General features: G+C 42.0%; 1 protein-coding gene across 3 annotated transcripts; it reads left to right on the top strand.

The window, feature by feature from the left end:
• The first annotated feature begins 76 nt into the window (after positions 1–76).
• Positions 77–3,550, top strand: zgc:153990 (uncharacterized protein LOC768125 homolog). Of its 3 annotated transcripts, none has more exons than XM_041952780.1 (5): positions 77–190; positions 912–1,131; positions 1,410–1,829; positions 2,076–2,129; positions 2,214–3,550. In XM_041952780.1, exons 2-5 carry the CDS (start codon positions 1,005–1,007, stop codon positions 2,654–2,656), a joined length of 1,044 nt encoding a protein of 347 aa, XP_041808714.1. In that variant the 5' UTR covers positions 77–190; positions 912–1,004; the 3' UTR covers positions 2,657–3,550. The 3 variants fall into 3 exon arrangements, with proteins under 3 accessions (XP_041808714.1, XP_041808713.1, XP_041808715.1); XM_041952779.1 differs by having other exon boundaries at positions 91–190; positions 908–1,131; XM_041952781.1 differs by lacking the exon at positions 77–190 and adding an exon at positions 216–373 and having other exon boundaries at positions 908–1,131.
• The last annotated feature ends 11,157 nt before the right edge of the window (positions 3,551–14,707 follow it).

Below are 14,707 nucleotides of genomic sequence, written 5' to 3'. Positions count from 1 at the left end.
TTTTCGTAGATAGCTTAATTCCTCAGCCAGCTGCTTCAGTTAGCTAAGTTAGCTAAATAACGTTAACCGGACATCTCTTGTGTAGCGTTAGCTTCATACTGGCTAGCTTGACAATAGCTATCTTGTCGAGAAGGAAGTTTATCATTAACGTTACGTTTCTGGACCAAATCCCAACTTCTTTCATTAGGGGGTATGTTCACCGTGTCATTAGCAACGTTTGTCATTAAGTTATACCTTGTGAAATTATGTTATGTGAACTAAGTGCTTCATAGTCATTTCTGACTCTAAGGTAGCGTTAGCTAACCTCTTGCAGTAAAGAGCTAACCTAGTGTGTGCTGTTGTGTAATATTCGACTAAAGCAAGCTAACTAAAGGTATGTTGCATTGTATGAGGATAATGAAATGGCTGTTACTCGTTAAAATAATCATCATAACGTATGAATGTAGGTAAAGGTATAATTTGACTGTAGCTATAGCCATAGATACAGCTAGCTAACTAGGCTGTCGCGTGTGTATAGCAAGTAACGTTACAGCATCGTCCATTGTTCATTCACTTACATTGTTATCCTCACGCTAAATCTGCTCAATTTCCCTGCTTAACAATGTGAAAACAGTTATACTTATGCATTTATCTTAACAACGTTACAGTTAAAATCATGGAAATCTACATTCATTGTCATTCATTTACCTAGTCAATTAACTAGACCTGCACGCAGCGTCATTGCTGAGCTGTTGAGCCTGAATGGACATAATCCGTGTATTTATTTTCTTTTATCTTACAGCTTGTCATCTTTTTGTCTATATCCCTTAATTTCAGTCACAGATATCAGTTTCAACGTTTTGTTTATCACTTAATACATTAGTACCAGTGGATTTATCATTGACACCCGCAAACTTTTTTTTGTCAGTCAGACTTTTGACAGAACTGAAAGACAGCTGGAGAAGTGGAACCACAGCGGAATCGACAAAAAGCAGCTGGATACCTGTTGACACTGTCTGTGGAGAATGTCTTCACCAATGTACTACAACCAAGACAGTGTTACTCGCTTCAAGAAAAGAAAAGCTCGTTTCTCTTTCAGTGAAGTCCACATACTGTTGGATGAAGTGAGGAAGCATCGTATGGTTGTTGTGGGTATGTGTCTTCAGTGCTTGTCCCTTTCAGAATGGTTTTATTCACTTTCTGAATGAAGAGGTTGTGCTTTGATGTTTTATGTCTGGGTTTCTGGAAAATGGTGGTTGAACAGTAACAGGTTCATCAAAACCACACAAAAAAGAAAGCTAATTAGAGGAAAACCAAAATGCTTAGGGGAACATGGGTATCCTAGAAGTGACAGTAAGTCTGTGAAAAATACAATGTGGCCCGATCACTAACAGAGAAGTGCTTACAGTCATTTTGTTTTCTTCCCCAAGGCAAATTTAATCGTGGTGTACCAACAGATGTGAAGAAACGCACGTGGGCAGAGATTACTGCACGTGTCAATGAGATTGGGGAGTGCCAGCGTGAGGTCATCGAGGTCATCAAGAAATGGTCTGATCTGAAGTGTGACACCAAACGGAAAGTGGCTGCCATGCGGTCAGGGACAGTGCCCAACAGGGGTCTCAACTCACGTCTTTCCAGAGATCTTAATCAGACAGAGAAAATAGTGCTCCAGATTCTGGAGATGGACGAGGAAGACCAAAGCACAGGTGACTTTGGCCCGCTGGGAGATGACGATGATGTGCCAGAGGAGGAAGAAGAAATGGAAGAGGAGGATATGATTGGAATGCAAAGTTCTCCTAATGGTGGGTTGGACATGGCGTCGATGCCTCCATCAACCTCCTACACCATGAGTGAGTACTTCAAGGAATAGGTCACCCAAAAATGAACGTTTTGACTATTTACTCATATCAGTGTATAAGTATATATGTCTACATAACACACTTCAAGTTATTTGTTATTGTGAGGTTTTATTTCATTTGTTAGTTGTTAAATCCATGTCACCTTCCTCTCAAAGAATTGTGTAGCTACTGTGCTGACATTTTGCCCACAAGATATAAATATATGGCACATGAGTGACCAAATTTTGAATGTCGCAGGGGACTCATCACAACCTGCGCTTGATGGGCAGTATGATGTACCCGTGACAGAAGGTAAGTTGTCAAGATTTGTGTTCCAATTAAAAACATGTTTTAGTAATAAAAAAAACACTGATTAGCCTTTTTCGTTGACTCAAGATACTGAGGCTGCGTTTGGAGACTCAGATGATGACCCGAGGGATGACATGCTTCCTTCAACTCAGGCAACAAAACCAGCAGAGGATCACCAAGGAAACAATGGCATCCAGAAACAAGGACAACCTCAGACATCCTCTGGTCCTTCAACGTCAACAACCACGGTTCCAATGCAAGCTCAGCCCTCACAGAACATGAGAGATAGCATGCTACATAATGCATCACTGAGCCTTCAAGAGCAGCACGCCACCAACATTCTGTTGGAGACGGTTTCACGCTCCCTCGAGCTTCTGTCTGAGTCCGTGCAACAGCTGGCAGAGACACAGCAGGAGTTTGTGCGCGAGTCACTGCAGCTCCAGCGGGAGACGGTGCAGGTTCTCAGAGACTTCACAGGTGGAGCCATCGCACTCATGCATGACAAACTGAATGGACGGCCAGCGTTATAGCAACAAAGTGTCACACAAAGATATTAAGTTGTATCACTGACTGCATACTTGGCCTTCAGGTGCAGGAACCTTTAAGTTCCTTTGGACTCCACCGCTGGCTACTGTACTTTTTGATAGTACTCAACAGATTTTCTGTGGTTATATTTTAAAACTGTATTCCTAGAAACATTGTATTGATGAAATCACTGTCTGTGAGGTTACATGACAATGGATTGAGAAAGTAACCAATGTTAGCCATAAAGAAAGAAGGTGTGGAGGTTTTTTTTTTTTTGCTACTGAAACTGAGACTCCTACCACTTGCATTGTAAAAGTTTTTTTTAATTATTATTAAGCATACACCACATTTAAAGCCTTTGCATTCTTTAAACGTTGCAACATGCAAAAAGTCAGTCCAATCCATTTGTTTGTCCTTGTTAAAAGTGTAGTTGCATAAGTGTCTGGAAGTTATCACATGTACTGTAATGGTGAGTGGATTTCTGCACCTGACCATTATATGGTCCCTATGTCTGAAAGCTAAGTCGGGTACTTTGAAAATACCTGTAACTGAATAATTTGTGATTGTGTGTCAGATTATTATTATTTTTTTTTTTACATTGCAAACATGAACACTTGAAGTTTCAATAATTTCTTTTAAATATGGAATAAACCCTGGTGTATTTAAAAAGAATACAAGTCATTTCACTAGCTGTGAGTCAGTAAAGTGCTCTAATGGACACTCATCTCTCTTTACACATTCTGATCTCAGCGATCAGAATGTGTAAATCCATCTCATTTGGGGGGCTGCACATCTGGCTTGAAGCCTATATCTTGATATATCTCTGATAAAATGATTTGACTTCACTGAAGATCATACAGTTAAAATGTTCTCAAATGTGAAAATTTGAATTGCTTCATAGTCTGTGTCCGATAGACTGCTAATTTAGAAACCTTAAAAAATGACTAATAGTTCAAAGTATTAAAAAAGAAACTCTTCTGATTCTTATTCATTAGGGAGGTTTGTGCTCAAAATTAAAGACTTATAAAATGTAAGGCTTTCTGATGCAGGGTGGATTACACAAAAGAAAAAGTGTAATAAAAAATACTGTAGATATTCAATTTAATTTTTTTTTGTTTTTGTTTTTTGGGCAATACATACCATGAAAAAACCAAAGCCAACAATGAATTGTTCCTATTATCGGTGTAGTAAAATGCTGATATATCTTTTAACTCTGTCCCATAGAGCTCCTCCAGTGAGCCATACCATTGCACTGGGTGTGCATGTATGCATGTGACTTGTTACAGTAAATACTGATAGAGCACCAAATGTGTAGTAATCAGCTGCTGAAAATAGTCCCCAACTTTCCACCTTTTTAAGTAACACTCATCTGGAAGGAATGGGCAAGACAAGGTAGGAAAGTCAGAAAGCACAGAGAGACAGACTAACACATTGTTGGTTTTTGTCTATTTCTGGGATGTGTTGACAACAACAAACAAAAAGTATAAGATAACTCCAGATTTATTATATTAAAGTTTTAACATTTAAGTATTGTCTTTTATGAGGCGAGGACATGCAATGTTGGAATATCTGTGATCGTCCTTCACTGAAACACATCTTGAAACTGTTGTCACGTAGAGACAAGGGTCCAGAAGGCTGTCAGTTTTTTTTGAAGGTTCATGTAAATTGCAGTAGGGGGCTCTGCTGCACAGTCTCAGTTGAGAGGCCAGACTGATGTCGAGCACATACACAAGATGAAGCCTTGTCCACAGTGTATTCTTCTGTACAATGTGTTGTGCAGCAGTACTGAAGACGATAAGAATATTTTTAAGGTTGGCATGATAACTTTTCAATGTCCCTGACTTATAGCACATTTTATTATATCACCTTTTCAAGCAGGTGTACTTTCAGTTTTCCTGTTAATCTGTTCAATCAGAAAAGACACTTGAGCCTATAAATTGAATGAATCATACACTGATCATGCTTGAACATGTGCTAAGAGCTTCATTTCAGAGTGAACTTTTAGCAGACAAATTACATGACCAAACAGGACTGGTGAAAGAGCCAACCCTGTAAAATGGAAATAGTCAGTGGCACTTCATAAAAAGATCTAACACGAATGATGAAACTAAAGTGTAAGCAGATGACAAAAAGGCAAAAATCTGACCCGAGCTCAGGAATGTTTTTTGTTGGACTTTACAGCTAAAACTAATTATATTACTATACAGTATATTTGTCACATCATAACATTTCATTTGTAGCAATATAATAGGTAGTTGGCTACTTATCATCCAATGAATTACATGCACCTATCTTATTATGTGTGTGTTTGAGGGTGCTAATGAAACTAGTGAGAATGAGAAGGGCTTTGGATGCATTTTGAAGGAGAATTTTCAAATTTTCAATAAGGTGCATTGCATTTAGCACCAGATTGCAGCTAACAGTGATAGCTCTATTGTTTGGCCAGGTCATACGCTCCCTGTTAAGTCTCATCTATTCAAGTGAAAACCAAGTCAGGGTATTGTAGATGTTGAGAAAACTGACTTGTTTCACTGGAACCACTTTATCCACCACGGCAACTCCGGTCAGAGAGTAGACACAGACACAGTGAACAGTTCAGGTTCTTTATATAGGATTAAATGGTTGCAGCATTACAGGCAAGTCTTCAGTCTACCGAACTGACTTTTAGGATAACGTAGGATGTAGAATGTAGAATGGTTTCAGAATGGTTTTTTCTTCATGAACGCACTCTGTGGGATGAGAAGCAGCCTCAGTGCAGCATGTGCTCGTTAACTCCACACACACACAGGGTAAACATTATGAGGACCCTACAGCACACCTGAGCTGTCCAAGAAGGTGCCTGACTAAAATAAACAACATAACACCCTGGTTGAATTAAATAACATGGAATTTACAACACAGGGTTTATTACACACCATGTTCTCTGGCACGCTGTTTGGATTGACCAGAACCACTGTGAATCAACAGTTTTAACTTCACAATGACCATGTATGAAATCATGTTTTAGTACAGATAGTTAAAGTGCTCCATTCATGCAGTAACATTGTTCTAGATCAGGGGTCGGCAACTCGCGGCTCCGGAGCCGCATGTGGCCCTTTCATCCCTCCCTGCGGCTCCCGAAAATAATTAATGAGCATTTAACTAAAAAGTATTTTATTTTAGTTCGTTCGTTTTGAAACAAATCGCTCGCGCTCACAGATGACAGTTTACGATCATGCGTATACGATGCAGGTGACGGCGCACAGGCACAGACGCTCTGCGCTGAGGTTCAGGAGCAGAAATCACATTAACCACGTTTGATTAATATTTTAATTGCCTATTATTGAGCATATATTCATATTTTTTCATTGTTCAGTGAAATAGTCCTATTATTCAGGTTGACAGCTGACTGCACGCGTCAGTAAAAGACTGACGGCACGCAGAGAGTGGACGGTATTTTTACCTTGCTGCCGGTGGAGAATTTAAGTTTGGTGTTTTTTTCATTTATGCAAGAAGGACTCCAAGAGACATTAAGAATTTTACTTGAAAGTACCTTCAAACCAACGTCTTTTTGTCGGACTTCAAAATGTTATTGTTGCACGCAGAAATGTCATTTTGTTTTCTCTGCAGTCGTTCAGCTATTTCATAAATGCAGCACATTATCGCTTGTTTGTACATAGTATAAAGGCAAAAACAAAAAAACATTATATGCAGCGTTATTTTATTTGACACGTCAAAGGGGTTTTGTGGCTCCCAGTGTTTTCTTTACTGTGGGAAACGGGTCCAAATGGCTCTTTGAGTGGTAAAGGTTGCCGACCCCTGTTCTAGACCATGCAGGTTCAGAACCAGAACCAATAGTTTCTAGCAAGTTTGTCTAGATTGATAGCTTTATTGCCTAGCGCACTCCTTGGACAATTGGGCAAGGTCATCTCTACTGCAATGTAACTCGACTCGCTCACTGTGAGGAGCTCTGTGCATCAGTATTTAATTAAGACAGAATGATACTGATGCTTCTAACTGATCTTATATTCACAATTAAACTTTGGTGTAATAGTCAAGGATGTTATGGTTTTAGGGAGGGGGTTGCATCAATGGGTCCATTATTAATGAAATAATAGTGGAAAATAGTGACGCAGACACACACACGTACACACACACAGAAAGGCTGAGTTAAGTCAAAATTCATTGTTCTCCCTTCTGCCTCAGTTGGCTAAACAGCTGCCAGGGCCAGCCCGGCTTGCTGCAGCAGAAAGGGGAGGAGGGCGGGATGCAGCAGGAGTTCAACAGTCTGCTGGGGCTTCCTCCTTTGCAGGAAGGCAGGGGGCAGCATTAGTGTCTGGCTGGGGGGCTGGGGTATTGAATAGGCAGCTGCATTCACATTGTGAACCTTTAGTTCTTTACGGAGCCCTTAAACCTGAGCCTTAAGCCTCTCTGAAAGGGAATTATTCACTTTGAGTACCTATAAAACTGTATTCTGCGTGATTCTAATCCCCCTCTCCTCTCTTTAGAATAAAATACGACTGTGCCTATTTTACAAAGTGAATATTTACACTAAACCTGTACCTGATTAAATCAGCTATTAAATTCCTTTATAGGCTGCATTTCTATGTACTATTTGATGTGTCATTCATGTGGTTGAATCCATTGCCACATCAGCAGAACAAATGTTAAAGAACAAAAAATATTTTCCAAAAATACTTATACAATCATTATATGTTGCTCCAATCCTCATCTCTCCCCAGCATGATCCTAGGCATTTTTCCATGTTTCTACACAGTTAGTTGACATCTGGCAAAAACAGACAGATTTGGAGGGACGGAAAAAAATCTATCCATCGATTGGCCCCTCTGCAAGTCTATATGTAAGTTTCCTCCCCCTTCTATTGCCCCAGTTGACCCCTGTACCCTTTCCTTTTCTTCAGTTTTCACCCCCACCTGTTCTCATTCCCTCTCTCCTCCCAGCTCCCGCTTTTATCTCCCATCTGTCACTGAAGCTGCTGCAGGACAGCGTCTGGAATGGAGAGGAAAGGTAAGATCGAAGGAAGGCAGATCTGTCGCTCAGCTTGGACGGGATTAAATAATTATCATGCCTCCTTTTGTGCCCCAACAATAGAGTCATTATACATCCGCTGCTAAGTCAAACGGATATGTGTTATTCACCTCATCTTGTCTGTTGTTTTTGGGAAGCATTTGTGATGTGATAAATGACTCACAGAGACTGATTTGTTTGCTCCATATGTTAAAGCAACAATCAGATTGTGTCCTAGAAGACCAATATACAAAATGTTTGTCAGTGCACCGTTTTATCGTTTACATATTGTAAGAACTGTGAGGTCCTTCTGTAACTATAGTACCATTTTGACTGGCTCTTTGAAGATGGCAAGGAAATCCTGAAGATACACTATCATGTGGCTGATATATTGCAGGTTACACACCAAATTCCCACAAAGATACTGTGACTACACACACACTTAACACACACAGAGACACACACTATAGGATGAGGAAATTCAGCAGTCTTTAAAGATGATGAAACCAATTCAAAACCTGTATGGCCTTTTGAGGCTTGGTAAACTATGCCGTATTTCATGGTTCTTAAAAAGCTGACACTGTTTATCAGAAGCACAACTGCCATTGGCGCAGGCTTTAGTAAGAAAGACATAGTACAAGTTCCTACAAAAGCTAAAACGCTGGCTTGACATGGAAGATGATTCAGCAAGTTATGTCCTCAGACTGATTGCATAAAATGAACTCATGTCTGGTTCAAGCGATGGAGACTAGGTAAGCACCGATGGATACTTCAAAATGTTGCAACATGACTGTGTCGTTTTATCATTTTATTTTTGTGTTGAAAGAATTGTATGTGGAATATTATTTGGACCTAATGTTTTAATTTGATCATGTAATATTAATGTATATGCTTGTACTGCAGTAGCAGGACATACCAGCACATTCACTAAAGTGATGTAATTAAGTATGATTTTGAAGTACTGACTTACCTGGAGTATTTCCATCTTATGTTACTTTATGCTTTCTTTTGCAACCTCTCAGCTACACTCGGGTGGTGTCCTCACACAGATTTCATGTACATTAACAGCTGCAACATTTAAATAAAACTCACCTGTTAATGCATCAGTAATAATAATCCAACAATATAATATGCAGTATATCATCTTTGAATGGAGTCATTCAACACAATGCCTACTGTTACTTTTATATTCTTGTGCATGGAATACAATTTTCAATGCTGGACATTAACTTGTAACAGAGTATTTTCATATTGTAGTATCACAACTTTCATTCATGTAAAGGATCTGAATACTTCTCCCTCCACTGTTGTACTGTGATATTTAAGTCAGCAAACTAACTGATGAGCTAACTGTCATGAAGATGGACATTGATGTCCTTTTCTTAAGGGCTCAGAAGGACTTTGAAGAAGAAATTCCAGCTATACTCCGCAGGGATCAGGCTGTGGGAAAACAGGATAATCAAGTCAAAAAGGAGACAAATAACAGCACAGGATCAGGATTTTCACAGGGGATGATACATGTGGTCACAGCAGTGCAGAAAATGGTATTTTGCTGGTGTACTATGAGCTAGTGATTGTGAGTTGAACATGCACTGATCAAGAGTAAGTGTAACCAGTGTAGAGTGAACCCAATTACAGCACAAATGAACCAGGAAGTAGAATAACAGTCTTTATTCAGCAGGTAAATTCAAGAACACAATTAACCACAAGATGCATATGAGTAGAGCAGGCCTCAGAAATTTCCCCCACAAAACGGTCCTTAACATCCGGGACAGGTGGGGGCAAGATGCGGGTCCCTCGAAGAGCAGACTCATTGGCTGGCTGGTCGGGGTGTTTCTGATGAAAGTTGGCCACGCGTCTGGGGTCCACAATATGCCGAGCAGGAACCCAGGACCTCTCTGCATCTCCCTACCAAGCAGGTCAGTGTGGTTCTCCACCCAGGAACCTCTCCAAATGGAATCCAAAAAGATGGCACCTAGGTTCGTTGGGCCTTTCACAATCCAGAAAACCATCAATCCAGTGGCAATCTGGTTGAAGCTCCCGCGTTCCATAAGAGTTCACCCTACCTTCCATGTGTCCAAGGTTAAGCCAGTCTACAACAGTCCCTTGGTCCCTGCGGCACAACCGCCTCGCCCTCCACAAGTGGTTGATGGCGGTCCAGTGTATGCAGTGCGTCGCCTGATCTGCTCTCATTGATGGGGTAGAGGTCTCCAATACCTTGTGGACTGGGAGGGTTACGGCCCTGCAGGTGCATTGCGGTGGTTGGCAGTGGCAGCATAGCACCCACAGAATGAAGGAGGGTGGAGCGAGCTTGGAGCCATGTTCTGCAGCATGATGGACGAAGGCTTGGACAGACAAACAGGAAATCTCTTACTCTTGGGCTGGGAACAGTGGTGGTGGATAGCCATATGCACACTTAAATGGAGAGAGGCCAGTAGCAGAGCAGACGAGGGAGTTGTGAGCAAATTCAACCCACAATAGTTGTGACCACCAGGAGGAGGGTTTTTGGGAGACCATGCACCTCAGGGCTGTTTCTAGTTCTTGGTTCATGCGCTCAGTTTGCCCATTGGTCTGGGGGTGGAATCCAGAGCACAGAGGAAAACTGGGGACCACGGTCTGACACTAAATCAACAGGGAGGCCGTGTAGGCGGAATACATGGAGCAGCACCAACTGAGCGGTCTCCTTAGCAGTGGGGAGCTTGGGCAGAGGCATAAAGTGGACCATCTTGCTGAAACGGTCAACGATGGTCAGGATGACAGTGTGGCCATCAGAGTTGGGAAGACCAGTGACAAAATCCAAGGACATGTGAGACCGTGGGCAGTGAGGAACAGGAAGACAGCGTGGCAACAAGGCAGGGTGTAGGGAGGATGGGCTCAGGTCTTGCAACAGAATCTTCCGTCATCAGAAACTGAATTGCGGGACCCTGGACGGTAAGATGTTTCCAAGTTGAAACGGGGAAAGAACAGAGACCAGCGGGCCTGGTGAAACTTCAGTCTTTTAGTGGAGCGTATGTTCTCCAAATTCTTGTGATCTGTCCACACAAGAATAGGCTCCTTTGTACCCTCCAACCAATAGCACCATTCCTCTAGGGCCATCTTAACTGCAAACAGTTCCCTGTTACCAATGTCATAATTCTTCTCAGCAGAGGACAGGCATTGAGAGAAGAAGGCACAGGGATGGAGCTTTTGTTCAGTGTCAGAGCGCTGAGACAAAACGGCCCCCACCTCAACATCGGAGGCATCCACCTCGACCACAAACTGTCATTCAGAGTCAGGCATGTGGAGGATGGGTGATGAGGTGAACTGATCTTTGTGGGTCTGAAAGGCTGCTTCAGCTGGAGGTAACCACTGGAAGGGCACTTTGGACGAGGTCAAGGTGGTGAGAGGCCACAAAGCTATAGTTGCAGATGAAGCAACGGTAAAAACTGGCGCCCCCCAGGAACCACTAAATGCTGTTTGTGGTTTTCAGGAACAGGCCAGGAGGTAACAGCTGAGACCTTGCCTGGGTCCATCTTGCCCTGTGCTACAATGTTCCCCAGAAAAGACACTGAAGAGACATGGAACTCACTTTTTTCTGCTTTTACATACAGGGAGTACTCTTGGAGGTGCTGGAGGATGGACTGGACATGGTGAATGTGTTGCTCTTTGGTCCGGGAGAAGATGAGAATACCATCAAGATACACAAAAACATATTGGTTGAGCATGTCTCAGAGCACATCGTTTATCAGTGCCTGGAAGATGGCAGGGTGGCATGGGTGAGGCCGAATGGCATTACAAGGTATTTGTATTGTCCATTTGGTTGAATGCCGTCTTCCACTTATCTCCTTCTCTGATGCGGACAAGGTGGTTGGCGTTGCGCAGGTCAAGTTTGGAGAATATGGTGGCCCCTGGAGCAGTTCAAAGGCAGTGTAGATGAGTGGTAGTGGGTAACGGTTCTTTATAGTGATTTCATCTAGTCCTTGGTAGTTGATGCAGGGTCTCAATGTCTTGTCCTTCTTCTCAACAAAGAAAAACCCTGCTCCAGCAGAAGATGAAGGAGGACAAATGAGTCGTTGATCTAAGTCTCCATGACCTTTTCTCTTGGGCTCCAACAGAGAGTACAGGCGCCCCTTGGGAGGTGACATACCAGGCAGGTGAATGGGAGAGGTCTGATGCATGACAGTGCCCAAGATATGTCCATTTAAGGCTCTAGCAGGAACCGGATGAGGCAAAAGTACCTGCTCAAGCCCCAGCTGAAGGACCACCTCCTCATCAATGATACAGGCATCGGCCCCAGAGTCGATGAAGATATCCAAGGTGTGAGGGCCATCTGAAGGGAGGGGGCAGCATTGGAACAGAGGTCTCTGGCTTTGGGGAGGTGACAGGGCAGTTGTGCTCACCAGGGTCTCCCCAATCCGCTGACCCAATGAGGCGGAGTTGACTGCAGCAGCACTTCCACGAGAGCGATGTGGAAGAGAGCGTTGGGTTCCCTCTTGATGCTTCTCTCGTCAATGAGCCTGGATCCGAAGGTGGATGCGTATGGCTAAAGCAATCACCCTGTCCAAGGTGATAGGGGTGTCATGTTAAACCAGTTCATCTTTAATGTAGTTAGCCAAACCATGGAGAAAGGCATCACAGAGGGCTAAGCTGTTCCAAATGCTATCTTCACTGGTTCAGTGGTGAAGGTGCAGGGCTGCAGGGCAAACAGAAGAGCAGTTGGTGAGGAAGGGGCTACAAGTCTCTTGATCACCGTCGTAACGCTCCAGGGTTCCCACCCGGGGCTCAGGAGCATCTCTGGGAGGAGCAGGAGCTGATGCTTCCGAGGAGGTGGCAAATCCAGCGGAAGGAGAGAGCTGCTCGCTGTTCCACACTTCGCGGCAGTGGCGTGCACAGACTTTTTGAAGGTCAGGGGCGAAAAGGACTTCACTTGAGCACGCGTTTTGGCGTCCAAGAGGGCACTTTAGCACGCATTTTGGCGTCCAAGAGGGCACTTTAGCGCGCGTTTTGGCGTCCAAGAGGGCACTTTAGCGCGCGTTTTGGCGTCCAAGAGGGCACTTTAGTACGCGTTTTGGTGTCCAAGAGGGCACTTTAGCACGGGCTGGGAGCTCTAACTGTAAGCTTTATCAAAATTAGCTGGAGAGTATTTAGCAACGAATTGGGACAGCCTGGTAGTAGGGAATTGCAATAATCCAGCCTGGAAGTAACACATGTGTGGACTAGTTTTTCTGTATAGTTTTGAGACAGGAAGTGCCTTATTTTTAAAATGTTACGTAGGTGGAAAAAGGCTGTCCTTGGAATGTGTTTTACATGGCAGTTAAAGGACATATCCTGATCAAAGATAACTCCTAAATTCCTTACAGTGGTGCTAAAGGTCAGCTCAATGCCATCCATAGTTACTATCTCATCGGATAGTGAGTTTCTAAGGTGTTTAGGCCCAAATACGATAACTTCAGTTTTGTCTGAATTCAATAACAAAAAATTACAGGTCATCCAGGTCTTTATTTCCTTAAGACACACTTGGAGTTTAGTCAATTGATTGGTTTCCTCTGGCTTCATTGAGAAATATAGCTGAGTATCATTTGCATAACAGTGAAAATTTATGGAATGTTTCCTGATTATGTTGCCTAGAGGAAGCATACATAGAGTGAAAAGGATCGGCCCAAGCACAGAACCCTGCGGAACTCTGTGACTTGCTTTAGTGTACACAGAAGAGTCATGATTAACCTGTACAAACTGAAATCGTTCTGAAAAGTAGGATTTAAACCAGCTTAATGCAATTCCCTTAATGCCAATGTGGTGTTCCAGTCTCTGTAATAGGATACCATGGTCAATTGTGTCAAATGCAGCACTAAGATCTAGTAATACTAGTACAGAGACAAGTCCTGATGCAATTAGAAGGTCATTTGCGACTTTAACCAGTGCTGTCTCTGTGCTATGATGCACTCTAAATCCTGACTGGAAATCCTCAAATAAACTATTGTGATGTAGAAGGTTGCACAGCTGACTAGCTAGGATTTTAGAGAAAAAGGGTAGGTTAGATATAGGTCTACAGTTGGCTAAAACCCCTAGATCAAGAGTAGGCTTTTTGAGGAGAGGTTTTATTACAACTACTTTAAAGGACTGTGGTACGTAGCCTGTTGACAGAGACAGGTTTATCATATCTAATAAAGAAGAACCATCTAAGGGTAAAACATATTAAAACAGGTTTGTTGGGATGGGATCTAAGATACAAAATGATGATTTTGATGAGGAAATTGTTGAGATTAGTTGGATTACCATCACTTAACATAAGGCTGTGTTGATGTTGTTTTCCCATCATACGCTCATATTCACTATTCACATATTTATTATTGTTATTGATCTAAAGGCAGAATACATTCTGTACTCTTGTGGCAGCAGTATTCTCAGGATTACCATGTACAATTTGTGTAAAAATCTGTTAATATCTGGCAGTATATTTTTATGTCTATTTTTCCCAGTTATTGCAGCAATGCAAATTATTTATATATTTTTATCTTCTCTCTTTTATTTTGTATTTTGTTTTTTGAATTTTTCTATCTCTGTTGCTAGTATTCTTTCCAACTGCTATTCCATGCTGCTATGATACCCAAATTTCCCCAGCTGGGGATTAATAAAGTTTTATCTTATCTTATCTTGAAAATTCTTCTGTCTCTAAGAGTGAGTTTTTTTCATTAAAGAAACACATGAGGTACATGATTCAGTGGAATTATGATTGTCTGTCAGCCTGGCTACAGTGCTGAAAGAAAAGTGATGTTTAATGTTTGCACATTAAAACACTTTTTCACATCATAAGACCCATGTTTTTGCAACTGCTTTTTCAGTCTCCACAATTAGAAACATTACTTCACAATTAGCTTTTTTTTCCTGATTGACCAAACGAAGCACTGAGCAAAATGTGTTGCTGTTCCTGTCTGTGGATTTGTTTTTGATATTTTTAGTGTGCCTCTACCACACTTCTCTCTACACTTTAATTTACCTATTCATTTTATGATTTATTTCTAAATTCTCTCTAAAGCACTTTAGTCAAAATTTGTAATTTCCCTGTGAAT

This window comes from Chelmon rostratus, chromosome 14, assembly GCF_017976325.1.
Source record: "Chelmon rostratus isolate fCheRos1 chromosome 14, fCheRos1.pri, whole genome shotgun sequence".
Classification (NCBI taxonomy): Eukaryota; Metazoa; Chordata; class Actinopteri; order Chaetodontiformes; family Chaetodontidae; genus Chelmon; species Chelmon rostratus.
Note: the sequence above shows the minus strand (reverse complement) of the source record. Positions and strands in the feature narration are given on the sequence as shown.